Source organism: Chionomys nivalis, chromosome 13, assembly GCF_950005125.1.
Source record: "Chionomys nivalis chromosome 13, mChiNiv1.1, whole genome shotgun sequence".
NCBI classification, from domain to species: domain Eukaryota; kingdom Metazoa; phylum Chordata; class Mammalia; order Rodentia; family Cricetidae; genus Chionomys; species Chionomys nivalis.
In genome coordinates, this window is record NC_080098.1 from 7,106,016 (window position 1) to 7,129,305 (window position 23,290).

The window sequence follows — 23,290 nt, forward strand, 5'->3', positions numbered from 1 at the left end:
TTAAGTGAGTATGGATGCAGCCATAGAGTTAAGAGCATCTACAAGGCTTAGAGCAAATTTCTGGGTCGAATTTCTACTTAGCCTATTTAATGTTACACCTTACAACCCTTGTCCTGTGTGAAATCCAGAGTTACAGTAGTTGGTACCTAATGCATCACACTGGTATTTGATTGAAGCAACATAGTTTCTTTCCTACAAAGGAACAGGTCTGAAATTCAGTGTAAACTGATCAATGAATTATGATTATTCTGAAATTTTATTTTGGAGTCCTGTGTCACAAAATGACATGTGTAATGTTTATAATGGGTATGAGAAATTGAGATGTTTTATTTCTACTATTGAGAATAAAACTATAATGTTCCAAACCAGCATCAAAAAAAGCAGAGCAAACTTTTCTGTATATAAACTGTACATAAAACAAGGCACTATACATTTCTGGGGGGTATTAAGGTAGAAAGGTTGGTTCGCATAGATTCTTCAGAGTCCACACCAGGAAGTAAGTCTTTGTTCGCTTTAGCACCAGAAGCGGAACTCAGCACATGCCAGACCTAAGGCTGAAGGAGGCACTCCTGGGGATGGGGGAGGGGGACGGTGGGACAGACAACACACCTAATGACAGACTGCTGGCAGGCCTAACTCAACAGAAGCCACTCTGTCTACCTTGTAATATTGTTTTTACACCAAAGGAAAAGAATTGAAAGTGAATGAATACATACTGCTTTGTTAAATACATATTTGATTTATACGGTGTTTATATAAATATATATATATATATTTAGAATCCACAAACTATCAAAATAACACTTTATAAAGAGAATTGCTTTATAAAAGGTAATGCCGAGCTGAAGCAGGAGGGCAGGGCTGCAGTGGCTGCTGAGGCAGAACTCGGCTGAGTGAACAGAAGAGATGGGTTTCTCAGTTTACCTGAACCACGGAAAAGAATGATCCCAAGAGTCCTCCTACACATTTACAAAATGCTCAACTCCTGGACAAGCCGTAGAGTTAATAAGGTCAGGTTTGGAAAAACTGATTCGAAAATACTTTGCTCTTTGACAGAAAAAAATACCAGTCCAAAAATATATCCATTTTCTGGCCTAGCGGCATGAGAAGCAACCTCCTGGTGATGCTGTCCTGTCGCCCTCAGAACAGGCCCTTCGCTTTCTTTACGCTCGCTTGCTTCCAGGTGGGCAGTGCGTTGAATTCATCTCTGGTCATGTCTAGTGCAAACTGCAGGAAATGCAAGAGATGCCCAGTAAGTGGCCGAGTGACAGGATGCTCACACCAGTGTGACATCGTCATCCCACCCAAGGGACCGCTCACCTCGAAGTCTTCATCCGTGAGGTAAATCTCAAGCTTTAGAGGGTCTACTCCCTCTGGGAGTGGCCGGGCAAGCAGATCCGCCAGTGGGTAGATGGTTTTACAGAGCTTGGCTAAGACATCTTCCACCAGGGTGATCTGGTTGGAAACCTCAGTATCCTGGAGGGACGGCAGAGAACAGCTGAGTGGACACAGGTGATCTGTGGAGTTTGCAGACCCCTAGCTCTGTCCCAGAGTGCACAGCCCGGTCAGGAGCATGGTGTCACTGCACTGTGGAGTGGGGGCTCTGTGTATCCAGGGATTACCTCCTGACCTTCAGAACTTTCCCTCCCCTGCCAAGTGACAAAGGAACCCTGTGTTTGAACTGCCAGTGGATGAATGAGTGAATGCTGATGGGACTCATCTTACCTATGAGAACAGTGGAGAAAGATTATTGGATCTGAAATCAAAACATGAGATGCTTCCACATAGGGGAATTTGTTTGAGCATATTTTAAAATAATGAAGCTAAGAAGAAATCATGCCCTCTCCCCTTTCCTCAAGGCTTCATTGAATCCACACTAAGGCAGGAAGAAGGTAAAGGTGTAGCTCAGGGTAGAGCACCGCCTGGAGTACATAAGACTCTGGGTGACACACGTACACATGCATACATACACGCAATCACGTGCACGCACACTCACACATGCACACACGTGAGTGCACACACACAGAGATCAGGTAGCTCAGGGTAGAGCACCGCCTGGAGTACATAAGACTCTGGGTGACACACGCACACATGCATACATACACGCAATCACGTGCACGCACACTCACACGTGCACACGTGAGTGCACACACACAGATCAGGTAGTTCAGTGGTAGAGCACCGCCTGGAATACATAAGGCTCTGGGTGACACACGCACACATGCATACACGCATACACTCAATCACGTGCACGCACACTCACCCATGCACACATGTATCCACGCACACACACAGGGGTGGGTATTCTGAGAAAATCATCTTCAGCTCTCATACTTGACCCTGGGAAGCACTGCCCTCCCTTTGGGCAGGTGGTGGTGAATGAATGAGTTCATGTTACTGCGGGAAGAGAGGTAGGTGCTACAGTGAGCCCATCGGGATGAACCCCTCCTCACGTGGTGACTCAGAGATCTGGGGCAAGTGTTTTATGCCTCAGCTCCTCACAGGTAAAGTGGGGACGACAGAGAGTTGAACATGAATAGACTGTCCTGGTAATTAAATAAGAAGTCAGATGTAACATGGTTCCTGCTGGGCCTCACCAGAGCAGCACACAGTGAGTCTTAATTACAGCCTTGTCCCACACTGTGCAGCTCCCCACCCCACCCCCACACATGATGAGCTACCGTGAGTGCAGAAATATGAGGGTACCCCTGTTTGGACTCGGACAACATGAGGTGGCTGCAGTGTCTGTAATCCTCGGAGCCCCTGGGCTCTGAGACCCACACACATTGTGAACTCCACAAATCGTTGCTCTGGCCAGAGATCAGGATGCAATCAGCTCCTTCCCTACATAGATCAAACCTATCTGGCTAACGCCAGATTAGAGTGGCCGAGGCTGAGCATGTACGAGGCCCTGGGTTCCATTTCTAGCACTGCAGAAAGGTCAGGTGGGCAGACACACTTTGTATTACAAAGCTCTCTATTGCTATGCAACAGATTTTTAAAAATTTGTTTGTGTATTTAAAATTACTTCTAAAATATATTCAAGTCTACCTATACTTATACTTGTTTACACCTGCATGTATACATGATAGACTAGGATCTGCAGATAAGGGAGAATAAGTGTTTATTTTTTGAGTTCGGGTTAAGCTGATTAATAGTATATGTCCAAGTCTTTATCTTTATAGGGAATATTATTCACTGTGTGTATGAGCCACATCTTCACCATCTAGTCTCCTGTTGGTGGACATCGAGGCTGGCTCCATTTCCTAGCTACTGGGAACAGAGCAGCAATGAACATGGATGCACAGGTGTCTCTGTGGTGGGAGACGCCCAAGAGCGGCAGAGATGGGTCATATAGTATTTTTTTTTAAATTTTTTTGAGGAACTTTTTTGAGGAACTGATTTTCATAATGTTATATTAATCTTCACTCAACCCAGCAGTGAATAAGAGCTCCCTTTCTCCTATATCCTCGCTAACATCTATGGTCAAATTTCCCTTCCTTCGTTCCTTCGTTCCTTCGTTCCTTCCTTCCTTCCAAGAAACTAAATAAAGGTTTTATTTATTCACTTAATTTAAAATGGTTTTAGGTTTTTGGACTTTAATACAATATTTTGACCATATTCTTTCTTGATGCTAGCCATTTTTGACTGGGGGAGGTGGTATCTTAAAGTATATTTAGTTTGCATCTCTCAGACTAGGGATACTGGACACCTTAAAACAGTTATTGGTCAAAGCCAGATGGTGGTGGCGCATGCCTTTAATCCCAGCACTTGGGAAGCAGAGGCAGATGGATCTCTGAGTTTGAGGCCAGCCTGGTCAACAAAGTGAGTTCCAGGAAAGCCAGGGCTATTATACAGAGAAATCCTGTCTTGGAAAAAAAAATTGGTCATCTTTTGAGAGCTGTCCTGTCACTCCAGTAGCCCTGCTTACTGATTGGTAGTTTTGTTTCTTTGATATTTAATTTTCAAAGTTCTTTGTAAATTCTGGATATTGTCTGGTACCCCTGTGCCCCAGAAAAGCAACTTTCTCTTTAGATTAAAAAAATTAAAATGGAAAATTCCTACCTCCTACTAAAACCAAAAACAATCCTTGGAATCTCCCCTACCCCTCAAACAAGGTTTCTCTGTGTAGCACTGGCTGTCCTGGAACTCGCTCTGTAGCCCAGGCTGGCCTAAACTCACAAGAGTGCTGGGATTAAAGGTGTGCGTCCTCACTGCCTGGCTAAACTCTGGAATTTCTATTGCTAGCAAAGTTAACTCTTAAATTAAGAAATTCTACACAGCCACACTAAGCCTCTGAGTGGGGAACAAATGCAGATTTGGTAGACAAAGGGATGAAAACCGTGTCCTGTAATGCTGCGTGGTATCTGTAGCAATCTGGATGTACTCTCCCCCTTAGCTGCCTGAGCACATTCCTGGCTAAGCCTTCCACACACAGTGAGAAGCACTGGGCCTGGTGCTAAGAGAATGAAGAACAGCAGCTTGTATTTGTAGTTTACTTGTATTTAAAATCTTGAAGTTATGTGTGGAAAACGATCAAATTACTTCAACTGATTTCCCATTGTGCTTTTCCTCCTAAAGCAAGTCTATGCAGCGTAGGCGCATATGGCAACAGGAAAAAGTGCATCCCCATCTTATTTGTAGAATCTTGGCATATAGTGCAGGCTAGCCCAGAGCTCACTATATAGCACAGGCTAGCCATTAAGGGCTCCAGTCTGTTCCCACGTTCAGAGGTTCAGAGCGCAGTCTGCTGCTTCTCTGGTGGGGCCACCCAGTGCAGAGGCCAGCGGAGGCCTGGGCTGGGGAGTGGGGGAGGGGCTCACCATTTCTGTGATCTCGGCAATATCCTCTCTATGTTCCCAGCTGGGAAACATGTTGGTGAACGTCAGGGGCTCCAGCCCAGCATGGATAAGGTAAGACTTGGGGGGTGGCCTTTTGAGATTCTTTCCTGTTGGGGTGCAGAAGGCACATGTCAGTGGACCCAATGAGCCTGGCCTCCCTGCTTTTCCTCGAGTTTGGTCCATTTTCCTTCAAAACTCTTGACTTTCACATTTAAAATGTGGATTATAGGTCATTCTAACAATGCTTTTAGGCTTACATCTTTAACACAGATGTGACATCGACCTGACCCCTCCCCCCACTTCCTGAACCTGACCAAATGTTTCTGGACCCCTAGGGGGTTGATGCTCTCCTGGGAACCCCCACCAGGCAGGTCTGCTTCCTTTCATTTGCCTGTGAAGGGTTTCCCTGAAGCAGGCCAAGTGTCCCTGACAGTCAATGACAGCATCTTCCAGGAGCGCGTGAGCACTTGCTGATACTTGAAAGGCTGTTCACAGAGAGTTTTCTGTGGAAAGAATTGACTGTACACACTCAGGTGTATTAAGCGTCAACATGCAGACAAAACTGGCATCTACTTTACATAAAAGGCCCCAGATTTCATGTGGATGCTAGCTAAGGAGCCAGGGATTCACTACAGAATCTTAGTTTAGTTTTATTTTTATTGCCGGATACAACACCAAAATACTAAAAGAAAGGCTGGCACTGGTTCTTAACCAGTTTGAGCACATTTCTGTTCTCTATTGTAGGCGCTGCCTGAAGAGAAAGCTGTGGAGGTCATTCAGGTACTCACCCCCACATACAGAGGGGTGTCAGTGCAGGCGGCTTCACAATACACCTGCGGGTAAGCTCATCATATGGACTCTCCTTTGTTCTGGCGGCAGAGAATGTATTGACCTGAATATTGACAAGCTGCCAGCAGTTAAAGGGGAGGGCTGGAGCCTTTTCAACGCTGGGGCATCTCAGAAGGGACATGGGTGGCCTGTGATGCCTCTCCACCCCCTCCTTTTCGCTCTCACCTCGGCAATACTGCAGGACCGTCTCCATGGCGCTCTTCCGGTCTGAGGCCCAGCGAATGCGGGCAGAGCCAGTTATCTTGTTCTCGGCGGGCCACCAGCCTTGCCAGAGGTACACCTCATGGTGATTGTCAACAAGAAAGAGTGCTGTGAGGTAAGGGCAGAACCAGGCCATGAGGTGCTTCACAGACCTTCCGGTGCATACTGCCCTAGGGGAAGCCTTGCTGCTCTATCAGCTGCCCCCAAAGTTCCAAGCTCCTGTACACTCTGTCCTCCCGGGTTAAACTACGAGGACCCTAGCAGGACAAGGACGTAACCCAAGAAAGGTCCCTTCACAGCTCAACCACAGTTGCTGGTAGCCCTTTCAGATGTCACTAGGGTTCTGCTGTTAGCCACTTCTGGTCTCTAATGAGCTCACATCTGGCTTGCCCTCAACTCCCATGATGCTCTGAGAAGTCATAGTGAGAAGCGGATTTTAGACAGAATCCCGTCTCTTCCTCCTTGCTTTCAGGCCTTCACCTGACTCCTCTATGTGACAGGTGCTCTCCCCTCGACAGCTCATGGGCACCGAGGTCCCTCCTGACACACATTTTGGGATTGCTTTAAAAGCCCGTGGGTGTTGATGATCCATCTAGAGCCCAGGAATGCAAGGGCAGGGAGTAGCCTTCTCTCTTAGATATTCGTGGCCACTGCCCACAGTGTGACATATGCATCTGCCAAGTCTTGAACTGGTGGTAGGGCAACTACTGTTGCAGCTCCAGGCTGAGGACAAACTATGAGCCAGGTGCTTGATTGGCAGGAAGTGGGAGGGTCTACAGAGAGCATTTCCTCTGCATAGGTTTTGTCATTAGGGCATGGCTTGGTGGGAACACTACTGGTCTTGAAACTGGGAGATTTAGTCTGCAGTCTTAGTTCAGCGGAGAGCTTTCTCATGTCCTTTTCCTTGGCCACTTGCTTTCCTAGGCTTCTGGGCAGTTGGAGTGGCTGCATGACATCTTCTGGCCAATGGGATAAAGCAGAAAAGTCTACTGGAGCCGGAGGGACATAACAAACTGCGCCTTTCCCGTTTCCCCAATTTTAAATCCAAACATGGAAGCTGGAGAAAGGGCAGCTGGCAAGGGACCATGAAGCAGAAAGTTGGAAAGGAAGGCTGGGAGAATGGTAGGGATGCCATGTGGTAACTGCCATCGGCCTCTTTGGACGTACGAAGCAACTGAGTTCAGTTCCTGATACAATGCTACGTGGGTGGATAAAAGGAAATGTCCTAAGCAAGTACGCTAGCAGTGTACTTGGCAGATAGGAACTGCTCAAAAAGGGAAAGAAAGGCTTCCGGGAGGGCGCCACGCAACCCAACCACGCCCCCTGCAGGCCTCACCTGGCTGCGGGGCGCTGTACAGATCCTCTTGCAGGAAAGGCATGGAGCTGACGGCAGAGGGCGCTCGCGCAGGGTACACAAACTCTGTCGCCGAGAAGTCTCCAGAGGAGCTGCTGAGGATGAACAGTCGGGGCGCGAAGTTAAAACTTCCAGGATCTTCCAAAGAAAAGAGAACAAAGCTAAGGACACCATATGCACCAACTTCCGGATGGACTGAACGTAAAATGTGAAACAACTCAAAGAACTGGGGGAAAATAAGCCAGATTCGGTTTACATCCGCCTTCTAATGGCAAAGTCTGGTGTTTGTTTGTGTGTTTGTTTTTTGCAACACTGGGCATCAGAGGCAAGCTTCCAGCATGCTAGGCAAGCATTCTACCGATCAACAGTAGCTAAGTGTGTGTGTGTGTAACATAGAAGGAGACACACACAGAGATGGACACACACACATATGCATGTGGAAACATAAAAGGTCACCCCAACACTCCTAGTTATCAAATTAAACAGAAACAATATCTTCTCCAGTTTATCTGGTCCACAGGAGAAGGATACTGTACTCAGTTTATGAGTGATGGGAAATACTTCCTTTTGTTAATTTCTGTTAAGAAAAAAGGTTGGTACCTCAAGACCCAGCAATACCACTTTTGGGTATATACCCAAAGGGTGCTCAATCATACCACAAGGACATGTGCTCAGCTGTGTCCATAGCAGCATTGTTTGTCATAGCCAGAACCTGGAAATAACCTAAGTGCCCCTCGACCGAAGAATGGATAAAGAAAGTGTGGTACATTTACACAATGGAGTACTACACAGCATAAAAAAATGACATCTTGAAATTTGTGGGCAAATGGATAGATCTATAAAACATCATATTGAGTGAGGTAACCCAGACCCAGAAAGACAAATATCATAGGTACTCACTCATAAGTGTCTTTTAGACATAAAGCAAAGAAAAAGCTACCTACAATTCACAATCCCAGAGAGCCTAGACAACAAAGAGGACCGTAAGAGACACATACATGGATCTAATCTACATGGGAAGTAGAAAAAGACAAGATCTCCTGGGAGCATGGGGACCATGGAAGAGGGCTGAAGGGGCGAGGAGAGAAAGGGAGGGGAGTGGAGAAAAATATATAGCTCAATAAAAACAATTAAAAAAAAAGGTTGGCCTAATGTCTTGGAGGACACTGGTTGATATAGAAGTCACTTGTCTAGGAATTTACTTAATTGTGGATAAACATAAATAATTATTTTTAAGAGTATGCCAATTATACCATACTATTGTACAATAGAGAAAACATTGGACATTATTCTCAGATACGGAGGATGGTTAGGTAGAGTGGAATATATTATAATGCCCTAGCATCACTAAGGTCTCAGTGGCAGCGAGGTGGGCACTGAGGCAATAAAGGGTGAGGGTGGCTTACAAGACAGTCATCATGACTGTGTTTTCATTGAGAAGACATGAATTCTGGGTATCTGAGACCCGTGAGCTGCTGAGCACAGGCTGCCCAGCAGAGATGGTTAATAGAAGGAAGTTTGTCTTATGACATGTCTATTATTATATATATTTTAGGGGAAGCCAGGAAGGTACATGTTCACAGTCCTTACCTTTACTCTGGTGAATGGGGACAGCTATTCTGAAGACAGTGCATGAAACAAAGGAATTTTGTTTTAGATTTGGGTCCCACCCCCAAGGTATCTCAGTCTTGCAAAACTCAGAAAATCTTGCAGCTCTGGATCCGGTCCCTCCCGCTTCGCTTGCACTGATACACAACGCCAGCTGCTCTGCCCTCTAGCGCTCCACGTCTCCCCTATTTACTGCCTTCTCCCCTCTTGATCCCCGTGACATCCCACTGATCCAACCCTGCATCTTGTATTTCCGTCTCTGCCTACTGCCTTGTAAATGACAATAAGTGTTTATTTGTTCCTAGGTCAAATCCCTAAGTCGTGTTGACATTGTACACACATATTTTCTTCAGTCCTCTGCAAGGGTTATGTCCCTTCTTCTCATAGGGATCTCTGAATCCTAAAAGGTTGAGATCAACTAAGCAAAGGACACGGCCCCCACAACTCTTCCTTCTTCTTCCTGCTTCCTGTTGGTAAACTCAAGGTCATGCTAGTCAATGGTGGCCTCTCCCGTCCACCCTTGAGTTTCAAGTTCCAAGTTCACAAGCTGCTGGTAACCATCACATGCTCATGTCCCAGAACACATCTCCCAGTAGGCACCGGGTCTCAGCCATTGCCCCCGAAGCCCCCCCTTCCAGCCACGACTGCTGAGAACGCACTGTCTCTGTGCAGCCTAGGGCTGGCCGACCTGGTGGGGACACCCTGTCTCTCTGGGGTTCCCACTGCATCCTTCGGCATGGATACTGGCCGAACCCAACTGTCATGTTACTGCTCATCTGGTTTCTCAGTCTTTCCTTCTCCTCTGGTCAAGTCACACCAGCCTTGGAGGCACAGCACAAACACTATCTTTTTTTTGTTGTTGGTTTGGTTTTTCGAGACAGGGTTTCTCTGTGGTTTTGGAGCTTGTCCTGGAGCTAGCTCTTGTAGACCAGGCTGGTCTTGAACTCACAGAGATCCGCCTGCCTCTGCCTCCCAAGTGCTGGGATTAAAGGTGTGTGCCACCACCGCCCAGCCAAACACTATCTTCTCACGAGGCCGCACACAACTTTTCCTGGTGGGAAAAATCCCGTGTCTTTTCCAGGTTCACACTCTTTGATGACACAAGACTTTATTTGCATGAAAATGAGCCACATAAGTGTGCGACTTAGCTTCCTTTTCTGGAAGACGTCCTCTGGGAGACATACCCTTGGTTTTATTTACTGTGTGCTGTACATAGCATATGCTCATTAATCTTACAGGTGTGTGTATGTGGTATACACACATGTGTGGATGCATGTGGAGCCTGAGCACTACTGTGTGTCTTCACGAGGAGAACCATCCACTGCCTTTGAGATGGGCAGTGCCTGTCGTTGGCTTCAAGCTCCATCAATTAGGCTGGCGATCAAGGCCCAGGGGGCCCTTCTGTTCTTCTCCCCCATATCTAGGATTTTAAGGGTGCACCACCGTACCCTACAGTACTACAGGTTCTGGTGATAAAACTTAGGTCTTCATGCTTGCAAGGCAAGTGCTTTGCTGGTGGAGCCATCCCTCTAGACCTCAGTAAGTCTCTAGTGAAAAAAAACCAGTGAGTGAATTGAGAAAAAGAAGAAGTTGGACACTATGGGCTGTGCCATTACCTTGAAGCATGCAGTCGTAGGCCTTCCGGTCCCTCCTCCCCAAAGCATCCCAGAAGCCCAGGGGTTCGGATCCTTCGTCACACTCATGAATTGTCACGTTGCTGCTGCTGTGCAATCCTGCTTCCAGGGGACATCTGCATGGGAAACATGGCAGAGGCTTTACAGGCCTGGGGAGTGTCTGCAGCACAAAATTACTCAAGACCAAATCCACATATCACCACGTCTCTAATTAAAAGCAGTTCTCACTGATGAATGAAAAAGTATTCTGTAAACATTTTATCAGCGTCTGTGCTGGAAGAAGGACCAGTTAGCTCTGAGGAAGAATGCAGTTACCCACAATAAGCCACAAAGACAACGCAAATGTCTGTATCTAACACAACATTCTCCTGTTTATCGTCCTCTCCTGCTAGTACACAAACCTCATTCGGCGAAAGAGGAATTTATTCACTGCTGACACCCACCAAGGAGGTGCTCCCTGTGCATTTGCTAAATGGATGCTTTTTTTCATCATTTTGCATTGATTTTAGTGGTCCAAGCGAAAAGCCTCTTGGGGCCCCAATGCTACTGGATTCCTCACGGAAGATCTTTTAAACTCCTCCGTCTCCACCGGCAACAGGAGCATGTTCTGAGAGGCCGGTTCCATCTGTCTGCCTGCTGGAAGGTTGCTTGTTTCCCTTCTCTCTGCCCTTACTACTCAGCACCGACCTTCAGGGGAGCCGGAGGAAAGGCAGATCTCATTGCCCCATGCCAGTGCCCACAGAACAGGCTGACCCAGTAACCCTTTGTTGGTATGTGGTGGAACACTCCATTTTAGGAAGGAATCCAACAGTTCTCAAAGAACTGAGACTGCCCAGGCTGCCAGTAAGAGCAGAGACAGAGTGGCAGACACCTCTGGCTATGTGGCTCCTCCTGAGGACCTTACCTAGCAAGAAGCCCCCAGAAGAGAATCCCAGCAGTGCTATGCCCCAGGGCTCCTGGCCTGGGGGTCTGAGAACTCACTGCTAGCTGCTGCCACACAGCTGGGGCTCCCCTGCTTTCTAAAGAAGGGCCAAGTTACTGGTCCCCCAGTTTCTTCTTTAGCTTTGCCCATTCTGCCATTCTAAAAAAACCCTCACAAGACACGGGCATGGGCTGGACCACTTTAACAGCAGAGGCTGCAAGCCCAGTGCTCCAGAGCAAGTGGCACCTATGGGAAGAAGCCAAAGTGACTGTGTTTGCTGGGGACGTCTGCCTTGCTGTTTCAGACAAGATCTTACTGTATAATCTAGGCTCTATACCCGTGAGCTCTTGGGCTAGCCTGCACCTCCTGCCTCAGACTTCTAGGAGCACAGTGCTGGCTCATGGCTGCCTTTTCTGGAAGCAGGCGTGCCCTCAGAAAGCTGGAAAAGCCTGCAAACTGGAGGTTTTTGTGGAGATGCATGCCCCATGGACTTAAGTCAGAGCCCTGGCTGTAGCTGCAAAGATCCCTTATTGTGGTCACTTTAAGCACTTGGGACATCCCTTGTTGCCTTAGCATCTCTCCAGGAGTCAGAGCAACACTCACTGTTCCTTGATTTTATTCGCAGCAGTCCTTCCAACCTCCTTCGTGTGGCCCTGAGCCTTGCATCCATGCCACAGGTAAATAAGGGCCTTGTTCACGTTCAGAACAACCATGGAAGTCCTGGACCTGAGGCTGCTGCAGTGACAGGCCACCTCTAGCAAGTTCCCTTCCATGGGCACCTCTCCTCGCACACAGTACAGTCTCCAATCACCTGCAGGGCACAGCGGAGACACAGGGTTATGAGGGGCCCATTAGGCGCCCTATGTGCTGTCAGAGACACATCGTAGGGATCTCAGGACTGCGACTGAGGACATGCTGAGCAAGGACAGAGGGAGGTCTTCTGGAGCTATAGATAGGTTGCCAAAAGTTTACAAAGCAGAAAAAAAAATAAACCTTTCCAAGGTTTACATAAAATACTAAGACTCTAAATGAGAAATATTAAATAGATTTAGCTTTGGGGTGCTGGCCATGAAAAAATTATGGTTGAAAATCTGCCAGTTTCTAATTTTCATGAAGAGTGTGGGTAGTTACTGAGAATTCAGTGCAAGACAACTCTCCTAGCCTCCCCGCACAAAAGGGCAGATCAGGAAGGAAGCACTATGCAGGGTGGGGGTCCCCATGATGCAGAACCCAGCCAGCACTAGGCAGCTTTCAACGGGGAAAGACACAACTTTATGAGGTCGGATTTACTTTAAGGTTTTAATTTTTTAAAAATTTTTAATTATGTGTATATATCTATGGGTGTGTGCACACATGAGTGCAGTGCTTGTGGATGCCAGAAGGGGGCACCAGATCCCGCTGGAACTGAAGTCACAGCTGGCTGTGGACTGCCTGATTACTGTGGGTGCTGGGAGCTGAATGTGGGTCCTCTGTAAGACCAGTGTGTTCTTAACCACTGAGACATCTCTCCAAATACCTTCAGGGAGAAGAGACAAAAACTGAATTCTAACACCAAAAGCAACTTACTTTGTGTATTTTCTTCTTCCTCTTCCCTTCGTCCAGAGTGCACCACCATACCTCCCTGGAAACACTGAAGAAAACAGGGGGGCTCCTTTCCCTGCAGAACCTGGACCTTCAAATTGAAACACAGGAAAATAGGTCATGGAAACAATACTTGACTGTTTCAGGGAACCTGGATAACACCAACAGGACACACACAAGTCAACATCCTCACAGCCATCTGAAGGTAGGCAGTATTAGAAGTGCAATGCATAGGCTTTCTTTCCAAGTATTTTCAGGTATAGCTTTCCCTGTAATGTTAGACAAGAACGTTACTCTGCTGCCAGGTGTACCGCCTTCACCACTCATGTTTTTCTGTCATGGACCATCTTTCAGAGTCATGGACTCTGGCATTTTCATGATATTTTATGTAGGGCTACAACGTGACTGATTTAAGTGTGTTCAGCAAGGCCCACCTCCCAGCCATGAGGAGGAGCTGCTGAATCACTGCGGGGTGACCTCCTGTCCCATGGTTTTGGCTCAGTCTTCAGTGCCCCTCAGGGCCATGCCCTCAAGGCTCAGCAGTATCTAAGTGGGTCTAGCGGGAAGTCATTAGGTCGCTGGGGGTATGTCCTCAAAGGGGGTAGATTCACTCTGACACGCGTTTCTGCTGTGCTATGCCACCTCCTTACAAGCCCCAAACCAACACGGCCAACCAATTACAGCAGCAAAGCCTGAGACACCGGGGTGTCTGTCATAATGGCGGGAAGCCAACACTGCCTCTTACTGGTCTCTTCTCGGTGACACGGCTCTCCCTGACTGCTCTGGTGTCCTCTCATGAACAGCAAGTGGTACCACGTGCTCTCACCTTGGCAGACTCCATCCCTTACAGAAGGACTGTTCTTTGAGCCCAGGCATCCTGGGCATCTGGGTACCCAGAAAGGTAGAAAACTTTTGCATCATAAGTTATAGCTCAGGTCTGCTGGGCACAGGCAAGCGCCATTTTGTGGCAGTGTTTTATGTGTTTATGCTTATTTTCCATGTGTTGGACTGAAAAAGTGAAATGCTTGAAGGAGAGAAATTAACCTCAAACTCCTAGTGTGTAATAAACACAGGGTTAAAACATATTCCTTCATGGCCTTTTGAAAACAGGCAGCTGAAATCACCTACTAATGGGAACACGCTACAACGCCATTGTTGCTAAGGTCTACTTCTGAAATATGATCTATCATGGAAAATATTCATTCTGTCTTCCAGTTATGTTCAGGGAACGTCACTAGTTCTGAGAAGATTTCTCGCGCCCTCACCCCTCAGGCTCTGGCCAGTTCATCGTCTGGCTAAGATGGTAGAAACACTTGCCGACAGCGTCACACTTCCCCCAAACTCCAGAGCCAGTTCCTACTTATTGGCACTAATGGATGAGACATAGGGAATGGACGAGTCAAATGTTAAAAGACACCTTTGGGGCCTAGGGAACGGACGAGTCAAATGTTAAAAGACACCTTTGGGGCCCTGCTAGGGATGCAGCTCAGGAGGCTTCAACCCCTGCCTAGCACAAACAATGCCCTGACCTTCCCCCGCCAAAAATAAAACACAACAGAAGGACAGCTTATGAGCCTTGAAGTCCCTGTATTCAGATAGCAGTGCCTGCCAGGCTCCGTGTAGGCTCAGAGGTCACAAGCCCGAAACTGGAATCTCTTTCTTGGTCATGGGGAATAATAGTAATAAAAACGCCAACAAAAGGGCAGTGTGATTTTAAGCTGTGGAAACACAGGAAGCAGGTAAAGGAGCTGAGAGAAGGAGAGGGAGAGGGGCTTGCATAACAGAAGGTGATGTTTAAGCAGAAACTTGGTTGTTAAGGTTCTCAGGCCTAAACTGTTCGCCAGCATGGCCGCACCACCCAAGGGAAGCCCGAGAATGTTTGTCAGCTTTGGACCTGCGCCCTCTCGAAAGGGGGTGGTGGTGTGTCTTTGTTTTTAGGATTAGGAGGAGGCCTCTCAGAACAGCGGCCCTTGCAATGGACTGGATTCTGCACCTGATACCCACTTCATGGAAGACAGGGCTGCAGAACGGTAGGATGAAGTGTGGGGTGGGTAGGGTTCAGAGTCTGCAGAAGAACCAGGGCTTCGTGCTCTGACAGAGTCTGTCCTCGGGGGCCAGGTCTGCAATTGCCACCAGAGCTTACCTGGGCCCCCCTCTCTTCATCCAGCTCCACCGTCATCAGAGCTGACGTCCCCTTCTCACTCACGGTTGAGTGCCGGCCTTGCCAGAAGAAGTAGACACACTTCTCTTTGCCGGCCACTCTCACCGGATGCTCTCCCTTCTGTCGGCTTCCCACTGTAGAAATCAATGGCAGAGTGAGGTGAGCTGGGACACCAGAGGGGCGGCAAAGAAATGTCTGGCCGTCTTTCTCTGAGGGCCAGATATTAAGAAAAACAAAAGGTGGCGGAGCCAAAACTGGTACCATCTTTTTCTCAGCTGACCAAAGAGAGGCAGATTCCAGTGTGTGGCCTGGGGGTATGGAGACAGAGAGCAGGACCAGACTCACATAGACACACTTTCCTGCATTCTGCCACTCTTGGCAGAGGATCAGCTGAAGAAGGAATGATGTCAGCAAATGCTGGAGGAGCTTCAAGAGCAAAGGGAACAGCACAGCCCACTACAACAGAATGGGGGCGGCTGACCAGGGCTGGCGTGTGTGGGGACAGGGCTGGCATGTGTGGGGAGCAGGGCTGGCGTATGTGGGGAGCAGGGCTGGCGTGTGTGGGGACAGGGCTGGCATGTGTGGGGAGCAGGGCTGGCGTATGTGGGGACAGGGCTGGCGTGTGTGTGAGACAGGGTTGGCGTATGTGGGGACAGGGCTGGCGTGTGTGGGGACAGGATTGGTGTGTGTGGGGACAGCGCTGGCGTGTGTGGGGAGCCATCTCTGCCCTGGTGTATCCTGTCACTACAGCTCAAAGCAGTACAGTTCATGGTCATACACTGGAATTTCCGAAGCTGAGAGCCAAAAATGAACCTTTTCTCTTTACAAAGTGATTGCTTGAGGAGCCTTGTTATAGTAACAGAAAACTGACTTACAAAGGGTCAGCAATGGAAGAGTGCAGCTGCAGGCAACACAAACATATTTAAAAATTAACACTCAAGCTGCGAGTGGAGGGCACATCTGTAATGTCAGGGCCAGTGTGTGTGTGTGTGTGTGTGTGTGTGTGTGTGTGACACAGATCCTCGAAAGCTCCTTGGCCAGCCAGTGTAGCTGGTCTAGGAGCTCCAGGGTCAGTCAGGGACCTTGTCTCAGAAACCAGGGTGGGAGTGATCAAGAGTGATTAAGGGATGAATACACACTCTCACACAGAAAAATGTGTATGTGCTCACCACACAGACACACTCACAAGAGCACATACACACACTGCCCCAAATATGTAAAATGTACACACATAATAGTCAAAATAAAAACAAATATTGATAACCTGGTGATTTTCAATGAGGCATGTTAGTACATGACTGTAGTCTGGGCTGCCAGAGACTGAGGAAGAATGGCTGTGGGATGGAGACCCTGACTCAAAACAACAAAGCCAAAAGAGGTGGGGTAAGGAGCTCCCAGGGTTTGCCACCACCACATTTCCACGGTGGGGGTAAGGAGCTCCCCTGAGTGGGTCTGCCATTACCACATTTCCACTTTACTTTAATCTTGCTGATAAAATTATTATTTTGAGATCTGAAGGTGAGAAGAAAGCCCCCTTAAGTCATGAAGAGGTCAGTTCATCTTTATCTGACTTTAGGCCCTTTGCTTAGCAAAATACTCCCAAGTATTTAAAGTGATTCTATTAATTCCTCACACTATTTGCCTAAGCCTGGACTTCAGTACCATCTACTGTGGCTCTGAACTGATCGTGTCTGCATAGTTTTGAGTGGGCAAAGTGTAACTGTGAGCTATCCGTGATCATTTATAGACACCCATAGCTAATTTAGACAGCATCAAAACCTTTGTCCAGTGTGATAGAAGGCCATTCCGTTCTCCAGGTTACTGGAGAAAGCTATGTTTAAAACCTATCATGACAGTTTATATACCCCTGGGTCTTAAATCCACTGTATAAATGTAATTCACATGTCAACAGGAAAATTCACCCTACCATTCTGAAGCAGACCTCAGTGTATATGCCTACAATACACTCTATTTCCTAGAGGACATTTTGACTAATGTCCTACCAGTTTCTTCAGAATACCCAAATTTAGTCCTACACAGATTACCTTTATTGCTAATACATTTGTTTTTAACTTAGTAATATGAAGGTCTCTAGTAAGCCACCAGACTGTAGTCATTACCCAGACCCCTGACATAGCACACTGCTAGAGAACTGTCCAGATTAAGTCTGTTTCTGGGCTGTGTAGACAACTCAGCTGAGAATCCTGAGCTCCAGCCTTAGAACCCACGCTAAGGAAAAGCAAAGCTCTGCTCAGGAGAGATGCAGACAGGTGGATCCTCGGAGCCTGCTAGCCAGCCAGCCTCACTCACTTGGTAAGCCCCAGGGCAGTGAGGGGTGGAGGGTGCTGAGGATAGCAAGTGAGGCTGCCTCTGGCCTCCTCACAGCTATGCACACGCATGTACATGCACACACACACACACACACACACACACACACACACACACACACACTGCCTGGAAGCCTGAAAGGACAGGCCAAGCTATCAAGTCCTGGAGACCCCATTTCTGGTTCTGCTTGTTTAAGAGGCTCCAGAAGTCTAGAGTGCACTGGGTCCAACCCTGACTCAGTCCTGCAGAACCCCACATCCCACACCAGGGTCAGATTCAACCCTGTTCTGTGGGGTGAATAGCACAGTGGGGTCATGTCATAGTTGGCTCCAAAGAGGCCAGGACAGACTTTAGCCTGTCGCTTTGCTTTCTCTGGCCATGGAACTGTAGGTGGCCCTGTTCTTCATCTGAGAAATCCAGATAATAATAGCCACTGTGAGGGGGTGGAAGACCCCCAGCATCTTGCCTGGGCAGGTGTCTGTGGGGAGTGCCACAGAGTGAAACCTAGCACTGCCCACCATACAACCCATGAACCCTCACAGCCGCCTTACCAACAATCATGTGTTGGCTGCCCAGGTTGGCTTCTTCACTGACGACAGGCCCCAGGTCGTGGAAATCAGCCCCCACATGACATGATAACCCTGCGCTTGGTTTACTCTCCTTCCTGCCATACACTCCCTGGAGGGGCTGGTAAACAGCCCTTCAGACAGCAGCCTGCACAGTGCAGGTGGTCATGAAGAACTGCCATTGGTAGCAGATCATCTCTCAGACATCAGGGAGAACCCAGAAGTTCTTAGTCCCATGGTCCTGTGCTCAGTTGGATCTAGGTTCCCGGGAGCTGGAGGAGCTAGGAATCTGTCTTGGGAAGTGAATCTTGAAGTCACAGAGCTGTGATGTAATCCTTCTAATAGAAGGACAGAGCACTATGGACAGTGATTACTGCTTGGCAAAGAAGAAGGATTAAGCTCCAAGCTCACAATGCTACACACACACTAACACACACCCAGTGGTCTCTAGTGTGAGGTGTCCAGTTGAACACTTTGCTGCAGTATTTCACCAACAGGAGCCCGAAAGACTCTAGTGGAGCATGTTCCACACACCTGTAATAACCTCAGTACACAGGAGGCTGAGGCAGGAAGGAAGACTGAGTCAGCCTGGGCTACATAGTGGGATCCTGTCTTAAAAACCAAACCAGCTAAGTGGTGGTGGCACATGCCTTTAATCCCAGCACTTGGGAGGTAGACCTCTGTGAGTTTGAGACCAGCCTGGTCTACAGGATGAGTTCCAGGACAGGTAAGCCTACACAGAGAAACCCTGCCTCTCAAAACCAAAACCAAAACAAACAAAACAAACAGAAAAAAACAAACCAAGCCAAGCCAAAAAAAAAAAAAAAATCAAACCTCATAAATAAATAATCTAAAAATTAATCCAATTAATATTTATTATTCTAGATCCATAGAACAGTTAGTGCTCTTAGTTTCAGAGGAGGGAGGGAGGGAGGGAGAGAGAAAGAGAGAGAGAGAGAGAGAGAGAGAGAGAGAGAGAGAGAGAGAGAGAGAGAGAGAGAGAGAGAGAGAGAATGAACAAATAACGTATGCCAAGAGGTCAGAGGCAGAGTCTGGTATCTTTCTCTGTCATTATCTATGGTACTTTTAGAGACAGGTCTCTCAATGAGCCCAGAGTTCACACACTTTGCTGGGGGGTCTATCTGTTTCTGCCTCCCCAGAGGGAGGATACAGTTACAGCCACCATGCCCAGCTTTAATGTGGATGCTGGGCATCCAAACTCAGATTCTCATCCTTGTGTGGTGGGGACTTTACCCACCGAGCTACCTCTGCAGTCTCAAGAGATGTGGGATTTCCCTCTGTAGGCTGTGAATATGTTTTATTACCATTGGTTAATAAAGAAGTTGCTTTGGCCTATGACAGGACAGAATAGAGGTAGGTGGGAAAACTAAACTGAATACAGGGAGGATAAAGGAGGAGTCAGGCAGATGCCATGTAGCTGCCGAGGGAGAAAGACACCAGAACCTCACCAGGAAACCATGAGCTTCATGGGAAAATATAAAAATAATAGAAATGGGTTAACTGAAGATATAAGAGCTAGGTAGGTATATGCCTAAGCCATTGGCCAAGAAGTTTTGTAATTAATAATGCTTCTGTGTGATTATTCGGGTCTGGGTGGCGGGGAAATGAAGGTACAGTCTCAGTTTACATCAAAGAGCTTTTTTTGTTTTGTTTGTTTTTTCAAGACAGGGTTTCTCTGTAGCTTTGGAGCCTGTCCAAACTAGCGCTTGTAGACCAGGCTGGGCTCAAACTCATAAGAGATCTGCCCACTTCTGCCTCCCGAGTGCTGGGGTTAAAGGTGTGTGCCACCACTGCCATCTCCAACAACTTATTTTTGTTGGGGCTAAAATCCAGAACCCTGCCTATGCTAAGGAAAATGTGCTACCACTAAGCTGCACCCCTGTACCTCTACTTAAACAACAAACAACACTAGCCAGTCTTTGGCTGTGCATTTACTACCAAGCTGACGCACCATTTAGCTTCAGTTTAAAGCATTCGCATGTGCTACACTCATTGACTTCTTCAAACAGCACACGGTCCACATGTCAAGACCATGTGGAAGCCAATCATGACATCTCCATAAACCTTTTTAAGGGCAGTGCAAGAGTGAGGAGCAGGCATGCGTTAGCATGTGTTTGTTTCTGGATGTGAGCATCTGTGTCCTGGCCCTGCAGGCTGCCAGGAATCCCACTGTCCTTTCCGGGTTCTTATCCCCACATGGTCAGATTGCCCCAGGGCTCTGGAGCAGCTGAAGCACCCAGCATGACGCAGGGCACCCTGCTCCGGGGGTTGCCCTCCCAGCCTTTCTGAACAGGGTTGGCAAATGCTCACTGACCTGCTGTGCTCGCCATGTACTTCCACTTGACCACATAGGCATCCCCCTCATGGAACTGCCCGATGCTCTGCCTGGGGAGCCGGCTGTAGTCGAATTCCAGGATATGCCACACATCTACAGAGACGGTGGCAATCTCAATTTGTCTCCTGTCATCTCCTTCTACCAGGCCATAGCCGCGGCCAACATTCACCCCGTCCAGGATGGTGCTGGCTGCCATCTGGGGCATTGCCACCATCCGTGCCACATCATAGGGCTTGGTGTCAGCCCTAGGATCATCCTGCAAGAGAACAGACATGCTCAGTTGTCCCCTTGCTGCAGACATCTTTTGCAATACCCCATCAGTTTTGATTGCTTTTATTTTTTCTCTTTTTGTGGTGCTGGGGTGGAACCCAGGGCTTGGTTGCCAGCCAGGCAATTGTGCTACCATAGGACTATATCCCCAGCCCCACTTTAGCTGTTGATGGGACAGGGCAGAAATACAGCTTTCAGGGCATCTCAGGGTGTCTGATCGCACATAGGAGAAGGCTGTGTTCAGAGGAAAGAACTGGGGTACTACATACAAAGTGAGGTTGAGACTGGAGTCAGAAATCACTCTGTGGCGTCTCTAGTATACCCCATAAGGCTTTTGGCCATCACAGTCATTTTCACTGCACTCGGGGCTTGACCACTTACCTTCTGCTGGACAACTTCCCCAGAATTCTTCTCTGTGGGTCTCTTCAGTTCTGTCCAGTCGAGGAATTTCTCTTTGAACAGAATAGTTTCGTTGTGCTCCGTAACTCTCCCAAATATGGCCCAGTCAGGTCGTCCTTGCCCTTTCCTGCAGGGTGGGAGCAGGTAAGAAAAGAGCTCAGACCCAGCCGTGCTAGCTGTTGTGTTGGGACAACCACAGCATTGCAAGTGGCTGTATCCCAGGCTCGCACCCCTCACTAAGTTTCAGAGAATAGTTGAGTATATTCTGTAAACTTTCCTCTGCAAGCTCGTTGGGATTACTGTAGAACAGGCTCAGCCTCTGCTCTGAAAATCTGTCTCTTACATGCCACGAGATGGAGTAGGAGGCACAGGAGCTTGTGGTGAAGGGCATGACCCTGGGAGCAGGGCCTTGGCCCTTTGTCTACTCGCTCTTGTGATTAACCTGCTGGTCAGGGCCTGGTCATTTCAATGCAGCGGAGTGCAGCCACTGGGTGCACAATCTTGGCTGCACCTTAGTATCCCCTGGGAGATTTTAAGACAGTTGTTCTCAACCTGTGGGTGAAGACCTTTTGGGGGTCAAGCAACCATTTCACAGGGGTCACCTAAGACCATCGGAAAGCAGATATGTACATTCAATTCATAACAGTTGCAAAATTAGTTATGAAATAGCAAAAAAATGATTTTAAGGTTGGGGTCACCACAGTATGTGGAACTGTACTAAAAGGGTCGCAGCATCAGGATGGTTGAGCACCACTGCTTTAAGACATGTTAGGGTATAAGTCACCCTGTTCCAGCTGCAGTCCCTTCCCTGGGTCTGGCAGACACGTTTTCAAAGCTCCTCCAGTGATTCTGTGGCACAAACAGCAGAAGCCACTGGGTCAGGGGCTCCTTAGCCCATGCAGCCACACTTATGTACTAATCTGCCACGATACAGCATCGTCTTTCTCACTTCGTACCTCAGGGTGGCCTGGGAGTCACATAGCCCAGGATGACCTTAGTCTCCTGAGTGGTCCTTGTGCTTCAGTTTTCTGAGTGTTGGGATTGCAGGTCTGGCTTTTAAATATTGAAATCAAATATTCGCAAACCAGTTACTGGACTGTAAAGAGAGAAACTGTGCAGGGACCTCGAAGTGCGATGCCCTGTGTGGTTTCATGCCGTGCCTGTTCCACAGTACACGGCGCACAGTTTTAGAGGATTTTGGAGGATCTAGCAGTGAAAAATCTTTAATGCAGGAATGCTTTTCTTTAAATTCACAATCATTTTTTTAGAGTTTGTGCGTGATCTGATTTCCCCAAATAGTTTTTAAAAGTCAGTACACGGTAGTGAATGCTAAAATCACAACCATTCTTTAAATCCAGTATCCTCTCCTTCCTTCCACCCCAGAAGACATAAAACAGCAGCACAAAGTGTCCAGGGCTCAGGGTAGGAAGAGGAAACCTGGGAAGTTCTTAATTATCACAACAGCACCTGAGACACTGGGGTGGGGGTTGGGGGTCCTTCCTAAAGCTACAACCCCCATATTCTACCAGTCAGGTGACAGCTAAGGTGTCTGGAGATGACGGAGGCCTGAGAGATGAGCAGGCATGCGCAGCAGCGGTACCTGGGAATGAGCGGGTTGCACTCGCCAGGGTCCAGAGGGTTGATGTCACAGTTCTCGTAGTCAAAGGTTCCGTTCCACAAGTGCTTGGCCAGCTGGAATGCTATTTTCCGTTGTGCTAACGTGACTTCCTTCCCATGCCACACGTAAACTTCACTTCCAAAGTCAAACACCAGGACCTGGAGACAGCACAAAATGATGTGTGAACTTCCCGGGCGATCTCCGGACTCCGGCCCTTCACACTGCTTAACATTCGCACCTCCCAAAGCTTTGAATCAAGAGTTATGGAAGTATTCCCCTGTCTTTGTTCCTTCCTCTCTTCCTTGCTTCTCCTTTCCTCCCTCCTCCTCTCCCTCCCTTCCTCATTCATTCATTCATTCATTCATTCACACACACAGCTTATCATACATGGCAGGTGCTGAGGAGCCTGAGGATTCAATGCCATCTCTCCTGTGTGCAGTTCTAAGATCCCTGGGGCAGAGGTCAATACCATTCTTCTTCTTTTTCTTTAAAATTGTTTTTATTGAACTCTACATTTTTCTCTGCTTCCCTCCCTACCTCTTCCCTCCCCTTCTACCCTCTCGAGATCTTATCTTTTGCTAATTCTCATGTACATTAGATCC

General features: G+C 47.9%; 1 protein-coding gene across 5 annotated transcripts in view; it reads right to left on the bottom strand.

Moving 5' to 3' along the window:
* Window positions 1-255: 255 nt before the first annotated feature.
* Svil (supervillin) overlaps window positions 256-23,290 on the bottom strand; it is a 206,732-nt gene continuing 183,697 nt past the window's right edge. For all 5 annotated transcript variants that reach the window (XM_057787278.1, XM_057787277.1, XM_057787276.1 and 2 more), the window contains 12 exons: window positions 22,671-22,846; window positions 21,053-21,197; window positions 20,381-20,657; window positions 15,134-15,285; window positions 12,976-13,081; window positions 12,013-12,220; window positions 10,470-10,603; window positions 7,228-7,383; window positions 5,856-5,999; window positions 4,824-4,948; window positions 1,321-1,476; window positions 256-1,227 (listed from right to left, as the gene is read on the bottom strand). In XM_057787278.1, coding sequence (XP_057643261.1) covers window positions 1,141-1,227; window positions 1,321-1,476; window positions 4,824-4,948; window positions 5,856-5,999; window positions 7,228-7,383; window positions 10,470-10,603; window positions 12,013-12,220; window positions 12,976-13,081; window positions 15,134-15,285; window positions 20,381-20,657; window positions 21,053-21,197; window positions 22,671-22,846 — 1,866 coding nt within the window. In that variant the 3' untranslated portion in view covers window positions 256-1,140. The remainder of the gene's footprint in view (window positions 1,228-1,320; window positions 1,477-4,823; window positions 4,949-5,855; window positions 6,000-7,227; window positions 7,384-10,469; window positions 10,604-12,012; window positions 12,221-12,975; window positions 13,082-15,133; window positions 15,286-20,380; window positions 20,658-21,052; window positions 21,198-22,670; window positions 22,847-23,290) is intronic.